Source organism: Tursiops truncatus, chromosome 4, assembly GCF_011762595.2.
Source record: "Tursiops truncatus isolate mTurTru1 chromosome 4, mTurTru1.mat.Y, whole genome shotgun sequence".
Taxonomy (NCBI): Eukaryota; Metazoa; Chordata; class Mammalia; order Artiodactyla; family Delphinidae; genus Tursiops; species Tursiops truncatus.
In genome coordinates, this window is record NC_047037.1 from 125,479,219 (window position 1) to 125,494,676 (window position 15,458).

General features: G+C 38.6%; 1 protein-coding gene across 6 annotated transcripts in view; it reads right to left on the reverse strand.

Annotated features, from left to right (window-relative positions):
• Positions 1-15,458, reverse strand: part of APP (amyloid beta precursor protein) — a 276,610-nt gene that overhangs the window by 63,921 nt on the left and 197,231 nt on the right. For all 6 annotated transcript variants that reach the window (XM_033855992.2, XM_033855991.2, XM_033855990.2 and 3 more), the window contains 2 exons: positions 4,400-4,528; positions 3,414-3,513 (listed from right to left, as the gene is read on the reverse strand). In XM_033855992.2, the coding sequence (XP_033711883.1) occupies positions 3,414-3,513; positions 4,400-4,528 (229 nt within the window). The remainder of the gene's footprint in view (positions 1-3,413; positions 3,514-4,399; positions 4,529-15,458) is intronic.

Below are 15,458 nucleotides of genomic sequence, written 5' to 3' on the forward strand. Positions count from 1 at the left end.
TTGCTAAAAAATGCTAACCATCATCTGAGCCTTCAGCGAGTCACTATCTTTTTGCAATAGTAACATCAAAGATCACTCATCACAGAGCACCATCACAAATGTAATAATAATGAAATAGGTTGAAATATCAGAATAATTACCAAAATGAGACTGAAGTGAGAAAATGCTGTTGGAAAACGGTGCTGACAGACTCACTCAACACAGGGTTGCTACAAACCTTCCATCTGTGAAAAATGCAATATCTGCAAAGCGCAATAAAACGAGGTATGCCTGTGTTCTGAGTCTGGAATATGTCACTGGGACTCAGCAGACAGGTTGTTGTTATGGATATGGGATTTACTGGAGTTAACAGTAGAGCAGCATAAACAGATGGCTTTCTCAGGAAAGCACAGTGGGTGAAAACGGTCAGGGCTGGAACTCATGGCCCTGACGAATTCTAGGCTTTAGTCAGTCACACTTTACTGTTCTCACAAATTTGATGCCAGTTCCCACTTTCGCCCTTTTCTTTCTGGTGTGACTAGCTTCTTCCTCAGTTTCACCCATAATAGAGAATTCCACCCTCGTGGGAGCATAAACTACCTGAAGCAGATAAACCTATGTCACGAAAGATACTAGCAGTTCCTCAGGACTGGTGAAAACCCTTCATCTCCAGAGCAACTATTACCCTTATTTAACAAAACTATTGTATTTCTCTCCAGATGGTTTACTGTATTAAACATATTCTAACTGCCTGCATTTATAAGCACAAACTTTTATATAAACAACATGCATTTGTAGGTTCTTTTGGATCTTCTCCTTTTCCCAGCAGCTCTGAATTTTAGTATGCTTCTTACTTACACTGAACTGACTCCAAATCTAAAATCTGATTACACACAGAAAAGGCAGATGCATGCAAATCAGACTAATGACAAAGCATTTAATTAGAAATTAAATGTACAGGACATACACTGGAAGAAATCTGTGCAGATTCTATTTGGAAAGTAAGCTAAAAACCAACTTCTATTATGGAAAATTTCAAGCGCATATAAAAGTAAAGAGAATACTACAAAGAACTCCCGCTCAGCTTAAACAGCACTCAGCTTAAACAATTGGCACTCACAGCCCATCTTGTTTCATCTATGGTCCTACTTTAAAAGTAAGTTATTTTTGGGCTTCCCTGGTGGCGCAGTGGTTGAGAGTCCACCTGCCGATGCAGGGGACACGGGTTCGTGCCCCGGTCCGGGAAGATCCCACATGCTGCAGAGTGGCTGGGCCCGTGAGCCGTGGCCGCTGAGCCTGCGCGTCCGGAGCCTGTGCTCCGTGGGAGAGGCCACAGCAGTAAGAGGCCCACGTACCGCAAAAATAAATAAATAAATAAATAAAAATAATAAAAAATAAATAAAAATGGAGGCAAGAAAGATTTTTTAAATGATTATCTTTTAGGATTCGGTGTTCGGTATACTCAGAATGACAAAACTATTTTTAAAAATGACATGCTCTTAAGCTTACTTAACAGTTTTTTTTTAAAGAAAAAATTCTATGATTCTAGTTATCGGAATATTCTCCCTGCCACTGAGATTTGAAGTTTAGTGTGTGGTTCTACTCTTGGGGCATTTTGCAACACTCAAGACAGCTGAATCACCATCTGTTCTGTGGAACTGCGACTTATTAGTGGTCACTGCTTTCAGTAGTATTTTGCTGAATGAAAACGTCTGGTAATTTAATTAGAAAGAGTCAACCATAATTACTGGCTGAGAGTGAAATATTCTAGTCCTTTGCAATGGCTTATTCCTCTATAGTTTGGTATGACTGGCAACACCTCAGTTGAAGTTCCTTATGAAAATAAGCTTGATAAGATGGCTATAAGGCCAAAATACATTCATCTAGAAGATTTGAGCTTCAGTTCATTAAGAACGTGATTTTTCTTTGATTTTGTCCCTTCTACAACTTATTGGAGGCCTTTCTTATACTTATTTAATACACAGTATTTTAAAGGTTCCTTACACGTGTCTATCCTAATATATAACAAGAATATTCGTTTCTTAAAGAAAGGATCCTGTGTGTTAATACACAACACTGAACAGACCATTATTACCTGATAAGTGCCAACTACTTGGTAGTAATACAAACAACACTTGCAAGGTATTACTAAGTTAGAAAAAAGAAGAGTAGAACAGCACTGTTATGAAATGTAAAAATCGAGCCAAGCCGTGTTTTGGGCACTTCAGAGCAGGAATTCCTGCAACCGGTACACCATCTACAACATCCTGGGTGTTCTGTTTTCAGATAACCTGCATCTGTTTTAAACCAAATTAAGCATCTACTTCCAACCCAATTAAGAAAGAACAGGACTCATTATGGAGAGGGATCCACCACACACATATTGCTTATTTACAGATGGTTTATGCACCATATCGCCCGGATTCATACATCTGCTTTATGTTGAAAGATGCACTAGGGTAATTGCATCTAAGTACTTCTGTGAGGCAACGTTAAACAAATATGGGCATTTTGGGGGTTTGTGGAGAATTATGTTATGCGATACTTTACTCCCTTTCCAAGAAAACAGAAAAGGGAGAACTTACTCATACGAAATATTAAAGATGTCATTACGAAAACTAGGGCCATAGGAGACAGTGGGCACACAAGGTCGGTTTCCTGGTTTTGATAATGCATGATGTTACATAAGATGTTACTGCTGAGGAAGGTGGGTGATGTCTACCTTGGACTACTCTGTATTATTTTTCCAACTTCTTATGAGTGTATGATTATTTTAAAAGTTTAATGAAAGATAGCGGGCATATAGTTAATTAAGGTTAAACAACAATGTGGTCCAGAGAACACTCATGGCTATGCAGGGGGCGGGGCATGCATCAAAGAAAGATGTGTTACTGAATATAACAATAACCTCAAAGTCAAAGGTCAGAGTTTTGTGGTTTTGCTGTGCTCCTTGGGATATGCATGACATAGGCAAGTTTCTTAAATTGTAAGTTTGGGCTCCTTCATCTGAAAAATGAGGATATCATGGCACTCATAAGATTATGATAATAAAGAATTAAGAGATGAAGGGTTGTTTCTATTAAACTGTAAAGTACCAAAGCATCATAAGGTGATATTTATAAGATTGACTAAATTAGAAAACTGTTGACAAGTATAATCCAACAACAAGTGGCTCATTATCACACAAATAGACCAAAGTCAAATTACATCCCCCTCGGCTTTTGTCAGTATGCAGTTAAGACCTGATGCAATTGCTAAGATGAGAGCAACTTTCACTCCCTAATAGCTTCACTGTACAAGGGAATCTGCTCTTTTTCCTTCTACATATTAAAACACTGATGATTCCTGATGCAGATGAACTCAGTTCCCTGATTTTCTCCTACAGGAGGAAAATATGTTTATATGCACAGAACTAGAAAAAACAGCTCACTCACCAACTTCATCCTGAATTTCCTCAGCCACAGCAGGAACATTGTAGAGCAGGGAGAGAGACTGGTTCATGCGCTCGTAAATCACGCGGAGGTGTGTCATAACCTGCAGCAAAGGATGATAGCTCCAGGTAAACCATCTCTGGAGTAAGGAGGAGTTATTTTCCTTACCAAGCACCGCAGACAGATACAAGCTTCCCAAATAAAACTGACAAAATGCTGCTGGAACTTTGAACATGAGAGGGCATCTTTATTTTTCTTATTCCCTCATTTTTTGTTCTCTAACTTTGGAGCTGCTTTAAACTTTCCATTATATTATATGCTTGTAACCATAAGATATAAAGCCAATTGAAAAGACCATTTCTGCCCAATTCTGATTCCTAATATTGAGATTCCTAAATAAGCTCTGATGCTCCATATATATATATGTCTTTGCAAAGTTTCCAATAGGTGGGATCATATGGATATTTCACATGAAACATAGATATTTCATGACAGATATTTCAAAAAATTTTTCTGTTTAAGGAAATGTAAAATTTTAGATTTCCAGAGGTAGATCCCAGTTGTCAAGTTTTGAAAATGGCAGAGTATAAAACTTATCACTACCAAGCTTCATTTAGTCTCACATTATCTCCAAGCATTACAGTAGAAATGGAGTTTATGATTGTCTTCTATAATTTAGTTGAACCAAATTTTAGCGGTTTTGGTTTATACAATTTTGTTTTCATTTTAGTCATCAGAGTTTGATGGTTCCTTAAGAATCAGTAGCAGTAGACACTCAAGATTTTTATATTCTTTGTTATTTTCATAACTCAGAAAGTGCCAAACCACATGTTGCCCTAGGACAAGCCTTTAGAATTTACCAGGTATTAAAGAACTCTTTCTATAGAGGTCCAACACCCATGGCTATTCTGGGAATACCTAAAGATCCAACTCAAAGGGCAAGAACACTGAATTGTCCAAGTTGCATGATTACCACATTCTGTGCTTACCTGAGACCGGATCTGGGCAGCTTTCTTTGGATCCACCATGCGAACATGTTCAAAATGCTTTAAGGTATGCTGTCTATCTTTCTGTTCGGCACGGACATACTTCTTTAGCATGTTGAACACATGACGAGGCTGTAGGGGAAAAAAAAAGTTCAGGTTTGTCCAAAATATTGCTTCTTCCAATGGCTTTGGGTCAGAGGTCCCGCTAGTTCATTCCATGATGTGAAAGCACTGTGAGTCACGTTTTTGCAATTCTCCATTCCCTTCTTACTAGGTAATTCTTATTTGATTGGTCACTTTTCATTTCTGTAACAGCATTTAGCATTTGACACATATCATGATGGCTATCCTTGTTAACATTTTCTTTTAAAATAGTGTCTTCTGCTATTGAAGGACAGTTGATTTTGGATCTGTCAGATTTAAGTTAGGTACTTTCCATTTTCCCACCCAAATATACAGGGGCATATGAGACTACAATTCTATCTGCACAGTCTTAATGGTTGTCTCAGCAGTAACTGTTGCACAAATAATCCCACCATCAGTAGCATGTAATAATCAAAATGAGAAAAATAATAGATAACCACTACTAACTTGCAGGCCAAGAAATAGCTGATAAGTTCTAAGAGACATCATATTTTTCTGGGAGAAAGGCCAATGTATTATTTTACTTTGGAGTTTAATTAAATCCTTTCCACACCATCAGATTCTAATTCTTTCAGCAACAATTAAGTTATTTCTTAAGTGCTTCTATTTTTTTTCTAATTGATTCCATTTCATTTTTATTCCAGTCTTACTTGAAAGCATTCATCCTCATAAAAAAAAGGGACAAGGTCTGCTTTCTCTATCTTTAACAATTCTCTTGCTACATGCATTCTACTATGATTTTTTAAAATGATTTCCAAAGATACATGTTTCTTCTTCATTAAAACAAACAAAGAAAAATTACCTACGCAAGTTCATATCAGAAATAGAATTTTGGCCATTTGGGTCTATCTAGTTATTATTAACCTGTCAGTCATGGGCACCTTGAAAGCCAGTTGGAAGGTACAGAATTTATTCAGAGATGGTGTATGTGTTTTCCAATACCTTATGGACTGTGCCTCCCCTTCTCCTGTTGCTTAGCTTAGGGCCACCTCCCTGACATGCCAGGTGGAGGTGGTACCCTTTCTCTGTGCTCCCATGAAATGCTATGCAAACCCTCATTATTGCATTTCTGACTGCTCTCTTCAACTGTGAGATTCTTAAGGGCTAGATTTTGTCTTTCTTTATCAGGAATCACAAAATATACAGTGCCTGACTCAGAAAGGGTGCTCTGTACTATACCTTCCATAGGCCACATTCCTATACTTAAGAAAAACAAAGAAATACAATGAAAAGAAAGTAAACCTGAGTTCATCTGCCTTATTTATTTCTTTTACCCTTTTATCCTAATATGCTTCTCCATAATCTTCAAAAAAGGCAGATATCACAGCTTGAAACAGTTTTGGGCAACACATCATTACAATTTTCACTGGTACTCTGAAATCTGGTTGACCCTACAAATCAGGGAATGGCCCTTTAAATCTGAAAAGTAGTAAAAGAGATAAAAACCGACAAACTTCTTCGATAATATACGTATTTAAAAGACAATAGGTTTTAAATATATATATTTAAAAAAGGTGAGTTTGGGGTCAGAAATCAAAGGCCGAGTATTGTTGAATGCAATGGATATTTTATACGCAGGACTGTGCAATCAGGATATTATATACATGCTTGTTCCTTATTCAACACCAAGTCCTAAAGAAGTCCCTCTAGTTCTACTGCAATTATGCTTCCAAAATTGGAGACTGCAACTAATTGCATTCATCAAAGGTGTCCCAGCCGACTGGCTGAATGTGCTTTCTCAGGTGCTCTATTTCATTTCTTTCCTCTTGAAAAGGCTTTGTTGTTTTAAAGAAAATGGATTTTTTTTTCTTTAAGAGCTCAAATAAGAAAAAAAATACTTCAATTGAACATAAAGATTGTTTTTCATCATAACTTTCTTTTCTTCTTTTTCTTTTTTTTTTTTGTAGTCAGTCACCTATAAATGTTTCTACAAGGCATGTTGTCCTCAGAGGACTGTCACCTCCAAGCATGGGCACTAGGATATAACTGCTCCAAACTGGCCTTGGCATTGCTGCTCTAAGCTGAATTCTGCCAACTGACACTTGGGTCTCCCCAGTGCTTTTTTCCACTATCATCACAAACAGTATCGATTCCCACTTGCTATTATTAATGTTAACATTAATTTTAAAATAAACACGAGTCACAAAATATCTAAGCTTCATCTGTACCATTCAGATAATGATCTTTCATACGGTGTATGTGGGAGTTAAAAATGTTGTTAGTTACTCACACAACGCTGCATCCACAGCTGCTACTCAGTACACGCTGATTTCTTCTACTCAGTCCCTACCTCCATCCCCTCCCCCTTTCCCTTTCTTCTAAGCAATAACAGTTCAGCACTTATTCACTGCTTATATGAATAAGATTATGTTTCAAGTGCTTTATTCATAGTAACTCATTAAATCTTCCTATCAACCCTGTGACAGAGGTGCAGCTGCTTGCCCCACTACATTGATGCAGCAAACAAGGCACAAAGGAGGTTTAGGACTACGAAGCTGGTTCCATTTAGTTACAGAGCTAGTCAGGGGTACAGCAAGAACAGGTAGCCCAACATTGGCTCCGAGCCCGTTCTCCTGATCACTATGTGACCCTGCCTTTCAAGGAAACTCTAAAATGGACCACACCAAAGACATGTTCCACAAAGTAACCTATAGAACTGGAAACTGAAAGAAATCGCTGAATAGTTAGAAATGAGAGCCTGTTCTAGGAGTCCTTGCCTGGATTTCTAGCTTTTATAAGCTCAGATAATATTATTTTGGGACACGCTAATATCCGCTCTTTTAATTGTGCTGAAAAGCATCCAGATTTGTTCAATCTTGGAAATACTGTCCTTGGTTTTTGGCATTCCGCTGTGCTTTAGCTAATGCCTCGGATGTAGGGAGGAGAAATAGCAAGATAGGAAGGTCCTCTTTCAATCTGTTTAGGATTACCGGAAAAAGATTATAGGTATTAATAAAAAGTTAGGCTTTTGTGACATTCATGGATTCTAGTTCTAAATCCATCCTTATCTTCTACTAAGATGGATAATTAAATGGTGAATGTGTTCGAATGCTGAAAATTGCTTATCTCCTTTAATACCGACATTTCTTTATATGTTTCAGAAGTATATTCAGAAATATATTCCTAACTTTCCCCCTCAAATCCCTAGAGCTTGACAATGAAACAGTAGCACACCGGGCTCTCGTGATGGCCCAGGCCTCTCTCTGCTGGGGAACAAAGCTCCTGTGAGGATAATAAGCCCTAAGAGCCCAGTGTAAGCCATGACCTCATCACTGTTTATGTGAGTTCAGATACACACTGCGCGTGCATCTACCAGCCTTTTCTTCCCACTGCCTACACCTCAGGACACCAGAATTCAGGAAGACACTCAGAAAGACACTCTGACGTCCCTCATTAAATGAATTACAAGGTTCTGTTTGGTTGACTTATTCACGTAAACATATTTCTAATGATCATGCTTAGAAATGAAAAATAAATCAGATTAGTTTTTATGTTGGAGTAGACAGACAAATCATGTCAAATGAAATGGCAGACGATACCTCATAAATGCTATTTTAGTTAAGAAAGAAAAATAGATAACATTCCTTTGTACTTCTGTATATTCATTTGCTTTAGTTAAAAAAAAAAAAGAGTTCTGCCTTTGGTATGTGATTCATGAGTGTTTCATTCAAATACAGAAATAACTGCCTTTACAATTTTTAGGCAGAACGCAGAATTTCCAAGGCTTAAAACTATTTCTAGAGCTATTTCACATATCACAGAATAACAGGGAACCTCCATTGTTTCGGGAATTTTATTTCATTATGTTAGGACAAAGATGAATTTCTTAAAATTTTAATTAAAAACTCAGAACATTCATATAGAAATGATAGGAAAAAATACCTGGTATCTATAGAAATATATTCTCTTAAAGTAACTGCTATTCTACTGTCATGATCCTTACATTTAAGACAGGATTATTCAGGCGATTAGAAAAACAAGCTTAAGAATTCAGTGGCTCATTGTAAGGATATTGGCAGTAAGCAGAGATTAGGAAACATTTTAACCTCTATGCATATAATTTCAACCTTTCTCAAGTCTTTAACATCTTCTGTAACTAGTAATAACATTTTTTTCTGCCAAATTCCCCTCATTCCACAATATTCTATGCATTAATACTGAAATCTGGTTATATTGCCATTGAATGGCTAATCTTATTATTAAAAATTATAGCAAAGAACAGAGATAATAAAAGGAAAAGATCTGCCCCAGGGGGACTAATTATATCCAATCCTTTTTTTATTGTCATTATTGTTTCTGAGTGTTTAGCCCATAATTACAAAGTATCTATTTGCATCAGATGTAGCACTTTTCAGTACCCATTAAATTCACTTCACAATCACACTGCATTAAAAAAAATCATTTCAAAAAGAAATTTCGTAAAGGATTAAGAGTAGGCCCTACTAAAATAGATTATACTGAACCTGAAAATAGAAGATTTACATTTTGGAACATTAACCATTTCCCTCTCTTGTAACAAGAGTGTAACATATCACTAGCTCCTGGCTCAGTTCCTGGCATAATTTGGTTGTCAAAAAAATGTTAATTAAATTAATGAATAACCTAGAGCTAAATATAACTTGCACAAGTAGTTCCAGGGGCAAAATACATCCTTCACGGCATCTGAGTTGAAAATAACCATCTCTCAACCAAGAAGAGATGCATTCCCAATTTTTTGGTACATACTGATCTATCCACCCAGTCTGTTGGGGTCCTTTAGGGAGCTGTTTTAATGGGGAACTCTTCCCAGAAAATATTTCATAGGCTCTAGAGAATGTTCAAACCCCAGTGTCCACAAGATTCATATCCTTAATTTCAAAAGATGTTATAGTTTGTCTTCTTGTGGCTTGGGTTTTGATGTCAGGCTGATGCATGGAATTTTGAAAGAAATTTCACAGCCTTTCCCTCTAAAAGGTAACTTTAAGAAATTAATGTTCCCACTTCTCAGATGTATTGCCTTTTTCACTTGGTTCTTTTATGCAATTTCATAAACTTGGTGTCCATGGACTTTGGATCAATCAGACACATTTGACTGACTCAATGCCAATCACGTCTGAGTGGGTAGCTTTCTATTCCACAGTTCACTTGGAACTGTGGTACATTAAGACACAATTGTTCAGCTCCACTCTGCCTCTCTGCAGCGTTACGCTTGATGTAGAAATCTGGCATCTTATCATAACAGACACTTGTGCCTGAAACCATCTCCTGATGGGAGGGAATGATCTGTCAAGAGCCTTTAAAAGCCCTAAGCATAATCTTGTCAAGAAGGAAGTAAATGAGTCACTTTATGGGGAAGCACCCTAAGCTTTCTAGTTCACAAGGGACGTATTCAGAAAACCCTCTCCTGAAGCATTAAATTGAACCCTAGTTGTTTCCAATCCTGTGACTGGGGAAGTTAATCACCTACCAAGAAAATGCAATTCTCTCCTGTTTTCATAAGTAGGTTCAGGGCCATTATTTTCACAGTTCTACATCTTGGATTTTGAGATATCTTGAGCACATAGATGTACAATGTACAAAATCTCTGTGTGCAGGTTTAAAAAACTCCCTTAAGAGAGTTTAACCTCTTTCCGCTTGAGATGGTCTCTTGGATGAGTTTATTTTGCCACGGTAGACCTTCCTCGGCATTTCACATGCACTCTCACGGTTGCAAGAAAAATCTGAAAAAAAAAACCCATTTGGGGAAGCTTCCACGGGAACCTTTGATCACAAAGGTTTAAAACTAGGAGTTGAGCTAAAGTCCACTGCATATTCCTTTCTTCAGAAGAGCACATAAGTGATTTTTGTAATAGTTTAACATGACTGTAAGAAGGCAAATGACAATTCTATGTCAGGTTGAACACAGAAGTGTTGAAGAAGCAACAGAGGAAATGGGAGTAGATTCTCATGCCCGGCTCCATTCAGTGTTCCTCCAGCTTTGGTAATATGGAGGCATTAGATATATCCCTTCCCAGCATATCCAGATTACTATTTGGCTCTGTAACACAGCACAACAGTACACAGGCAAAGCCATCTCCCATCCCATCCCTCCTCCACAAGGAGGCAGACGACTTCCTAATAGGAACAAGGCACCAAAGCCCCTACAGTCTGTCCTAACAGTCGTTCTCTTCTCAGGGAGGAAGATATCTTTCTACTTCACAGTCTCATCTCAACCTTCGATTAATCCTTTTGTTTTTCTAATTATGGCTAACAAAAAGCTAGACAATGCTAATTACAAAAAAGTAGAATGATTAACCCCAATTTGCAAATAGAGAAGAAAGAATCCTTCTAATTAAGTCACTTGTTCCAAGTTATAAGATGGCAAACTTGGTAATTAAAAATAGGTTATACTGTACTATAAAATATGGAAAATAAGGGTGGTTTTAATCCTGTCACTCACAAATTAGGGACCTCTGGACAGTTTGTCAAATCTGGTAGGTTTTAGTTTGTTTCTGGGATATTTTGCTAGTTCTCAGCAATAATTTATTTTGGTTACCGTGACATAAGAAATACATGTTTCGGGCTCCCCTGGTGGCGCAGTGGTTGAGAGTCCGCCTGCCGATGCAGGGGACACGGGTTCGTGCCCCGGTCCGGGAAGATCCCACATGCCGCGGAGTGGCTGGGCCCGTGAGCCATGGCCGCTGAGCCTGCGTGTCCGGAGCCTGTGCTCCGCAACAGGAGAAACTACAACAGTGAGAGGCCCGTGTACCAGAAAAAAAAAAAGAAATACATGTTTGGTCTCTGAACCCCAGTTCCTGACACAGAGCTCCTAAAACAGTTATAAAATTTGGTGGCAGGAGCATGTTTTGTCATAGTATTTGGTCTTAGTCCTTGGTTCCAGACACAAGAGCTTATTAGACCCTTAGAGAGATAAGAGTATCTTTTTGTATGCTAACGAGGTGACTCTTGGAGGATGGGAACTGGTTGCTAGAGGAACCAATATTTGGTCTTAGTCCTTGGTTCCAGACACAAGAGAACCAACCAAATGATTAGAGGGTTGGAGCTTTCAGCCCCGTTTTCTGATCTCCAGGGAAGGGAGAGGGGCTGGAGACTGAGTTTAATCACCAATAGCCAATGATTTAATCATTCATGGCTACTTAATGGAACCTCCCCAAGAAAACCCCTAAGCAATGGAATTCAGAGAGCTTCCCAGCTGGAGAACACATTGGGATGCCAGGAGGGTACCATGCCTGGAGAGGGCATGCAAGCTGCACACCCCTTCCCCCATACTGTGCCCTACAGTCTTTTCCATCTAACTCTTCCTGAGTTCTATCCTTTACAATACATTGCTAACAGTAAATAAGGTACTTATTCTGTGAGTTGTTCTAGTGAATTATCAAACCTGAGGAGCAGGTCATGGGGACCGTTGATTTATAGCTGGTGCATCAGAAATACAAGGTGAAAATCTAGGATTTTGCGACTGGCTTCTGAAGTGAGGGAGGGGGCAGCCTTGTGGGACTGAACCCTTAACCCGTGGCGATCTATGCTAACTACAGGTAGTTAGTGTCAGAATTATTTTATGGGAGGGAAAACCCCACACATATTTGGTGTCAAAGTACTAAGAGCAGAGGGACCGGTTCTTTCTTCAGTTACACAGACCCCAGCTATACATCAATGAAGACAGCATACAAAACTGAAATTTAGGATCTGGCCCAAACCCCATGATTTATGCTTTTGGACCAGCTTAGCATCCATTGGATACAGAGCTTGGATCTGCTGACCTGCGAGCAAAGAAGCGCCAGAAAGTGTTTGGATTTGTATGTCTTCAACTCTCGTTTAGTCACGCAGTGAAACATGCTGAAGCCCTCAGTGATGAACAGGATTATTAACGCAACCCAGATGGCAAAGCCCGCAGAGTTGAGGAAGAAATCGTAAACAAAAGATGTTTTAAGATACCACAGACCTTCAGAAAGATTTGTCAAATGGTCTGATCATCTGACAAATGCCAACCATGCCATACTCTTGACTTCTTAAGAGAGAATTACAGTATGCTTCAATTTTGTATATTCATACTTAGATTTCGGCATTTTTGCTTCACAAATCCCCCAAGTGGCTACACCATGTTCTAAGATATGCACATTTATATTTCTTTCAATTTCACTCTCTTCTCATACTCTACCTAACCACAGTGCCTTGACCTCCTAGAAACAATAAAAGGAAACCTATGTGTAATTTTGTGTGCACACACACACGTTTCTAGGGAGAAGATCCCTTGTTGCTACCTGTTCTGTAGGGCAGATATCTGTAACGCCAGACAGTTAAGTAACCACTGGATTATTAAATAATGTGCTATGCATTTGTCTAAAACAACTAAATATTTATGTTTTCATAATGGGCTTTCATTTTCAAGAATGAATGAAAATAGGTATTGACATATAAATATGTATGTGCAACCTTTGCTAGAACGAAATATGACATCCCAGTGCTGTACGTTTGACAGCATCGGATGAAGAGCTATTTCGACTTTGAAGACAGTGACTAAGTGGGGCTCTGCTATGGAGGGAATCTGGGTGAGGAATAGGGTCTCAGAGGCACAGGACAGCTTTCAAGTGGATGCCTTGCCTACATACATCTTAATTTTCTATTTAACTTAATTCAATTAAAAACAGAAAACACTAGTGTCTCTCATTACACACTTCCTGCTGGTCTTTAGTAAGATCTGTCTATTCAGCTAGGTAAAGATTCAAAGCAAGGTAAGAGGTAATACTGAGAGGCTTTTCCGGAATAGCATGCAAACCACACAGCACAGTTTATAGGACTTTGTTTAATAAATGAGAATTCTCCCATTTGTCTTTCCACCCACCATTTGATATGGGGTCTGTCCTTAAAAGCTCTCAAGTTAACAAGTCCCCTTGTGCTCACCAAATTTTACAAACCTCAACTAAAAATAAATGAATGATGAATGAATGAATAATAAATATATAAGGTACAGGATAATTATATTCCTCAAAGATGATTTTCAAGCCAGTAATCTTTTAAGTACATTCTGATCAGCTTTACAAAATTTTGATTATATTCAAAACTTGGGGACTTCCCTGGTGGCGCAGTCGTTAAGAATACGCCTGCCAATGCAGGGGACACGGCTTCAAGCCCTTGTCTGGGATGATCCCACATGCCGCGGAGCAACTAAGCCCATGTGCCACAACTATTGAGCCCGCGTGTCACAACTACTGGAGCCCATGTGCCTAGAGCCCGTGCTCTGCAACAAGAGAAGCCACTGCATTGAGGAGCCTGCGCACCGCAACGAAGAGTAGCCCCCACTCACTGCAACTAGAGAAAGCCCACGCGCAGCAATGAAGACCCAAGGCAGCCAAAAATAAATAAATTTAAAAAAACAACAAAAAACTTGAGGGTAGGATGTTTGAAACTTCTTAGTGCTCATCTCCCTCAGTGCCTTCACATATTAAGATGTCAGCAAATAACTTTTAATTTATTTACCATCCATTATATTGAGGTGTAGATGCGGTATATTTACCTTGGAGATATATATTATCTGCATATATTCTATCAACGCTTCCTATTTCTTTTGCGACCAGAAGTGATTAGCAGAAAATGAAGAACTGCAGGGAGAAGGGCAGTTAGAAATTATATAAAAACAAAAGCAGTCAAGTTTAGCACCTCAGTTTCTGTTTACGTTATAAAACATATAGTTACACCAACATTCATATTGGCTAAAGACTGATTTAGTTGGTACCTCCTCATGCTGTCACTAGTTTGCCTGCCACGGCATACCAACTAATTGCTGCCTTTTATTTTCTCCAACGATTGCTACTTTTTATTGAACACGTATTGCCCTGCTGCTAAAATACACCTAACAGCAGTGAGCAAAATCTCAATTTAGGGAAAAAACCGTGCTCCTTCATAGTAAATCTCACAAATCATTCTACTAAAGAATTGTATGAAGACATTTTCAGGAATCTCAAGAAAATTTAACATTTGGCTGAAGTAATCTAATATACTGTTGGTGGGAGTGTAAACTGGTAGAGCCATTATGGAAAGCAGCATGGAGATTCCTCAAAAAATTAAAAATAGAACTACCATACAATCTAGCAATTCCATTCCTTGGTATTTACCCAAAGAGAATGAAGACACTAATTCAGAAAGATGTATGCACCCCAATGTTCATAGTAGGTTTATTTACAATAGCCAAGATATAAAAGCAACCTAAGTGCCAACTGCCAGATGAATGTGTAAAGAAGATGTAGTATAGGGCTTCTCTGGTGGCGCAGTGGTTGGGAGTCTGCCTGCCGATGCAGGGGACACGTATTTGTGCCCCAGTTCGGGAGGATCCCACATGCTGCGGAGCGGCTGGGCCCGTGAGCCATGGCCGCTGAGCCTGCATGTCCGGAGCCTGTGCTCCGCAATGGGAGAGGCCACAGCAGTGAGAGGCCCTCGTACCACAAAAAAAAAAAAAAAAAAAAAAAAAAAAAAAAAGTGTGGTATATACACTTGCAACAGCATGGATGAATCTGGAGAGTATTATAATTAGTGAAATAAATCAGACAAAGACAAATACTATGTTTTCACGTATATGGGGAATCCAAAAAATAAAACAAATGAACAAATATAAAGAAACAAAAACAGACTCACAGATACAGAGAACAAACTGATGGTCACCAGCAGGAGAAGAGGGGAATAATGGGTGAAATTGGTGAAGGGGATTAAGAGGTAGAAACCTCTAGTTGTAAAACAAACACGTCCCAGGGATGTAATGTACAGCATGGGGAATACAGTCAATAATATTATATAATAACTCTGTATGGTATGCAATCTATAAAAATATATAATCACTATGTTTTACACCTGAACCTAATATAATATTGTAAGTCAACTATGCTTCAATTAGAAAAAAAAGAAAAGAAATGAGAAAGGAAAGAGTGCAGGTGCTAAAGAAACTGCC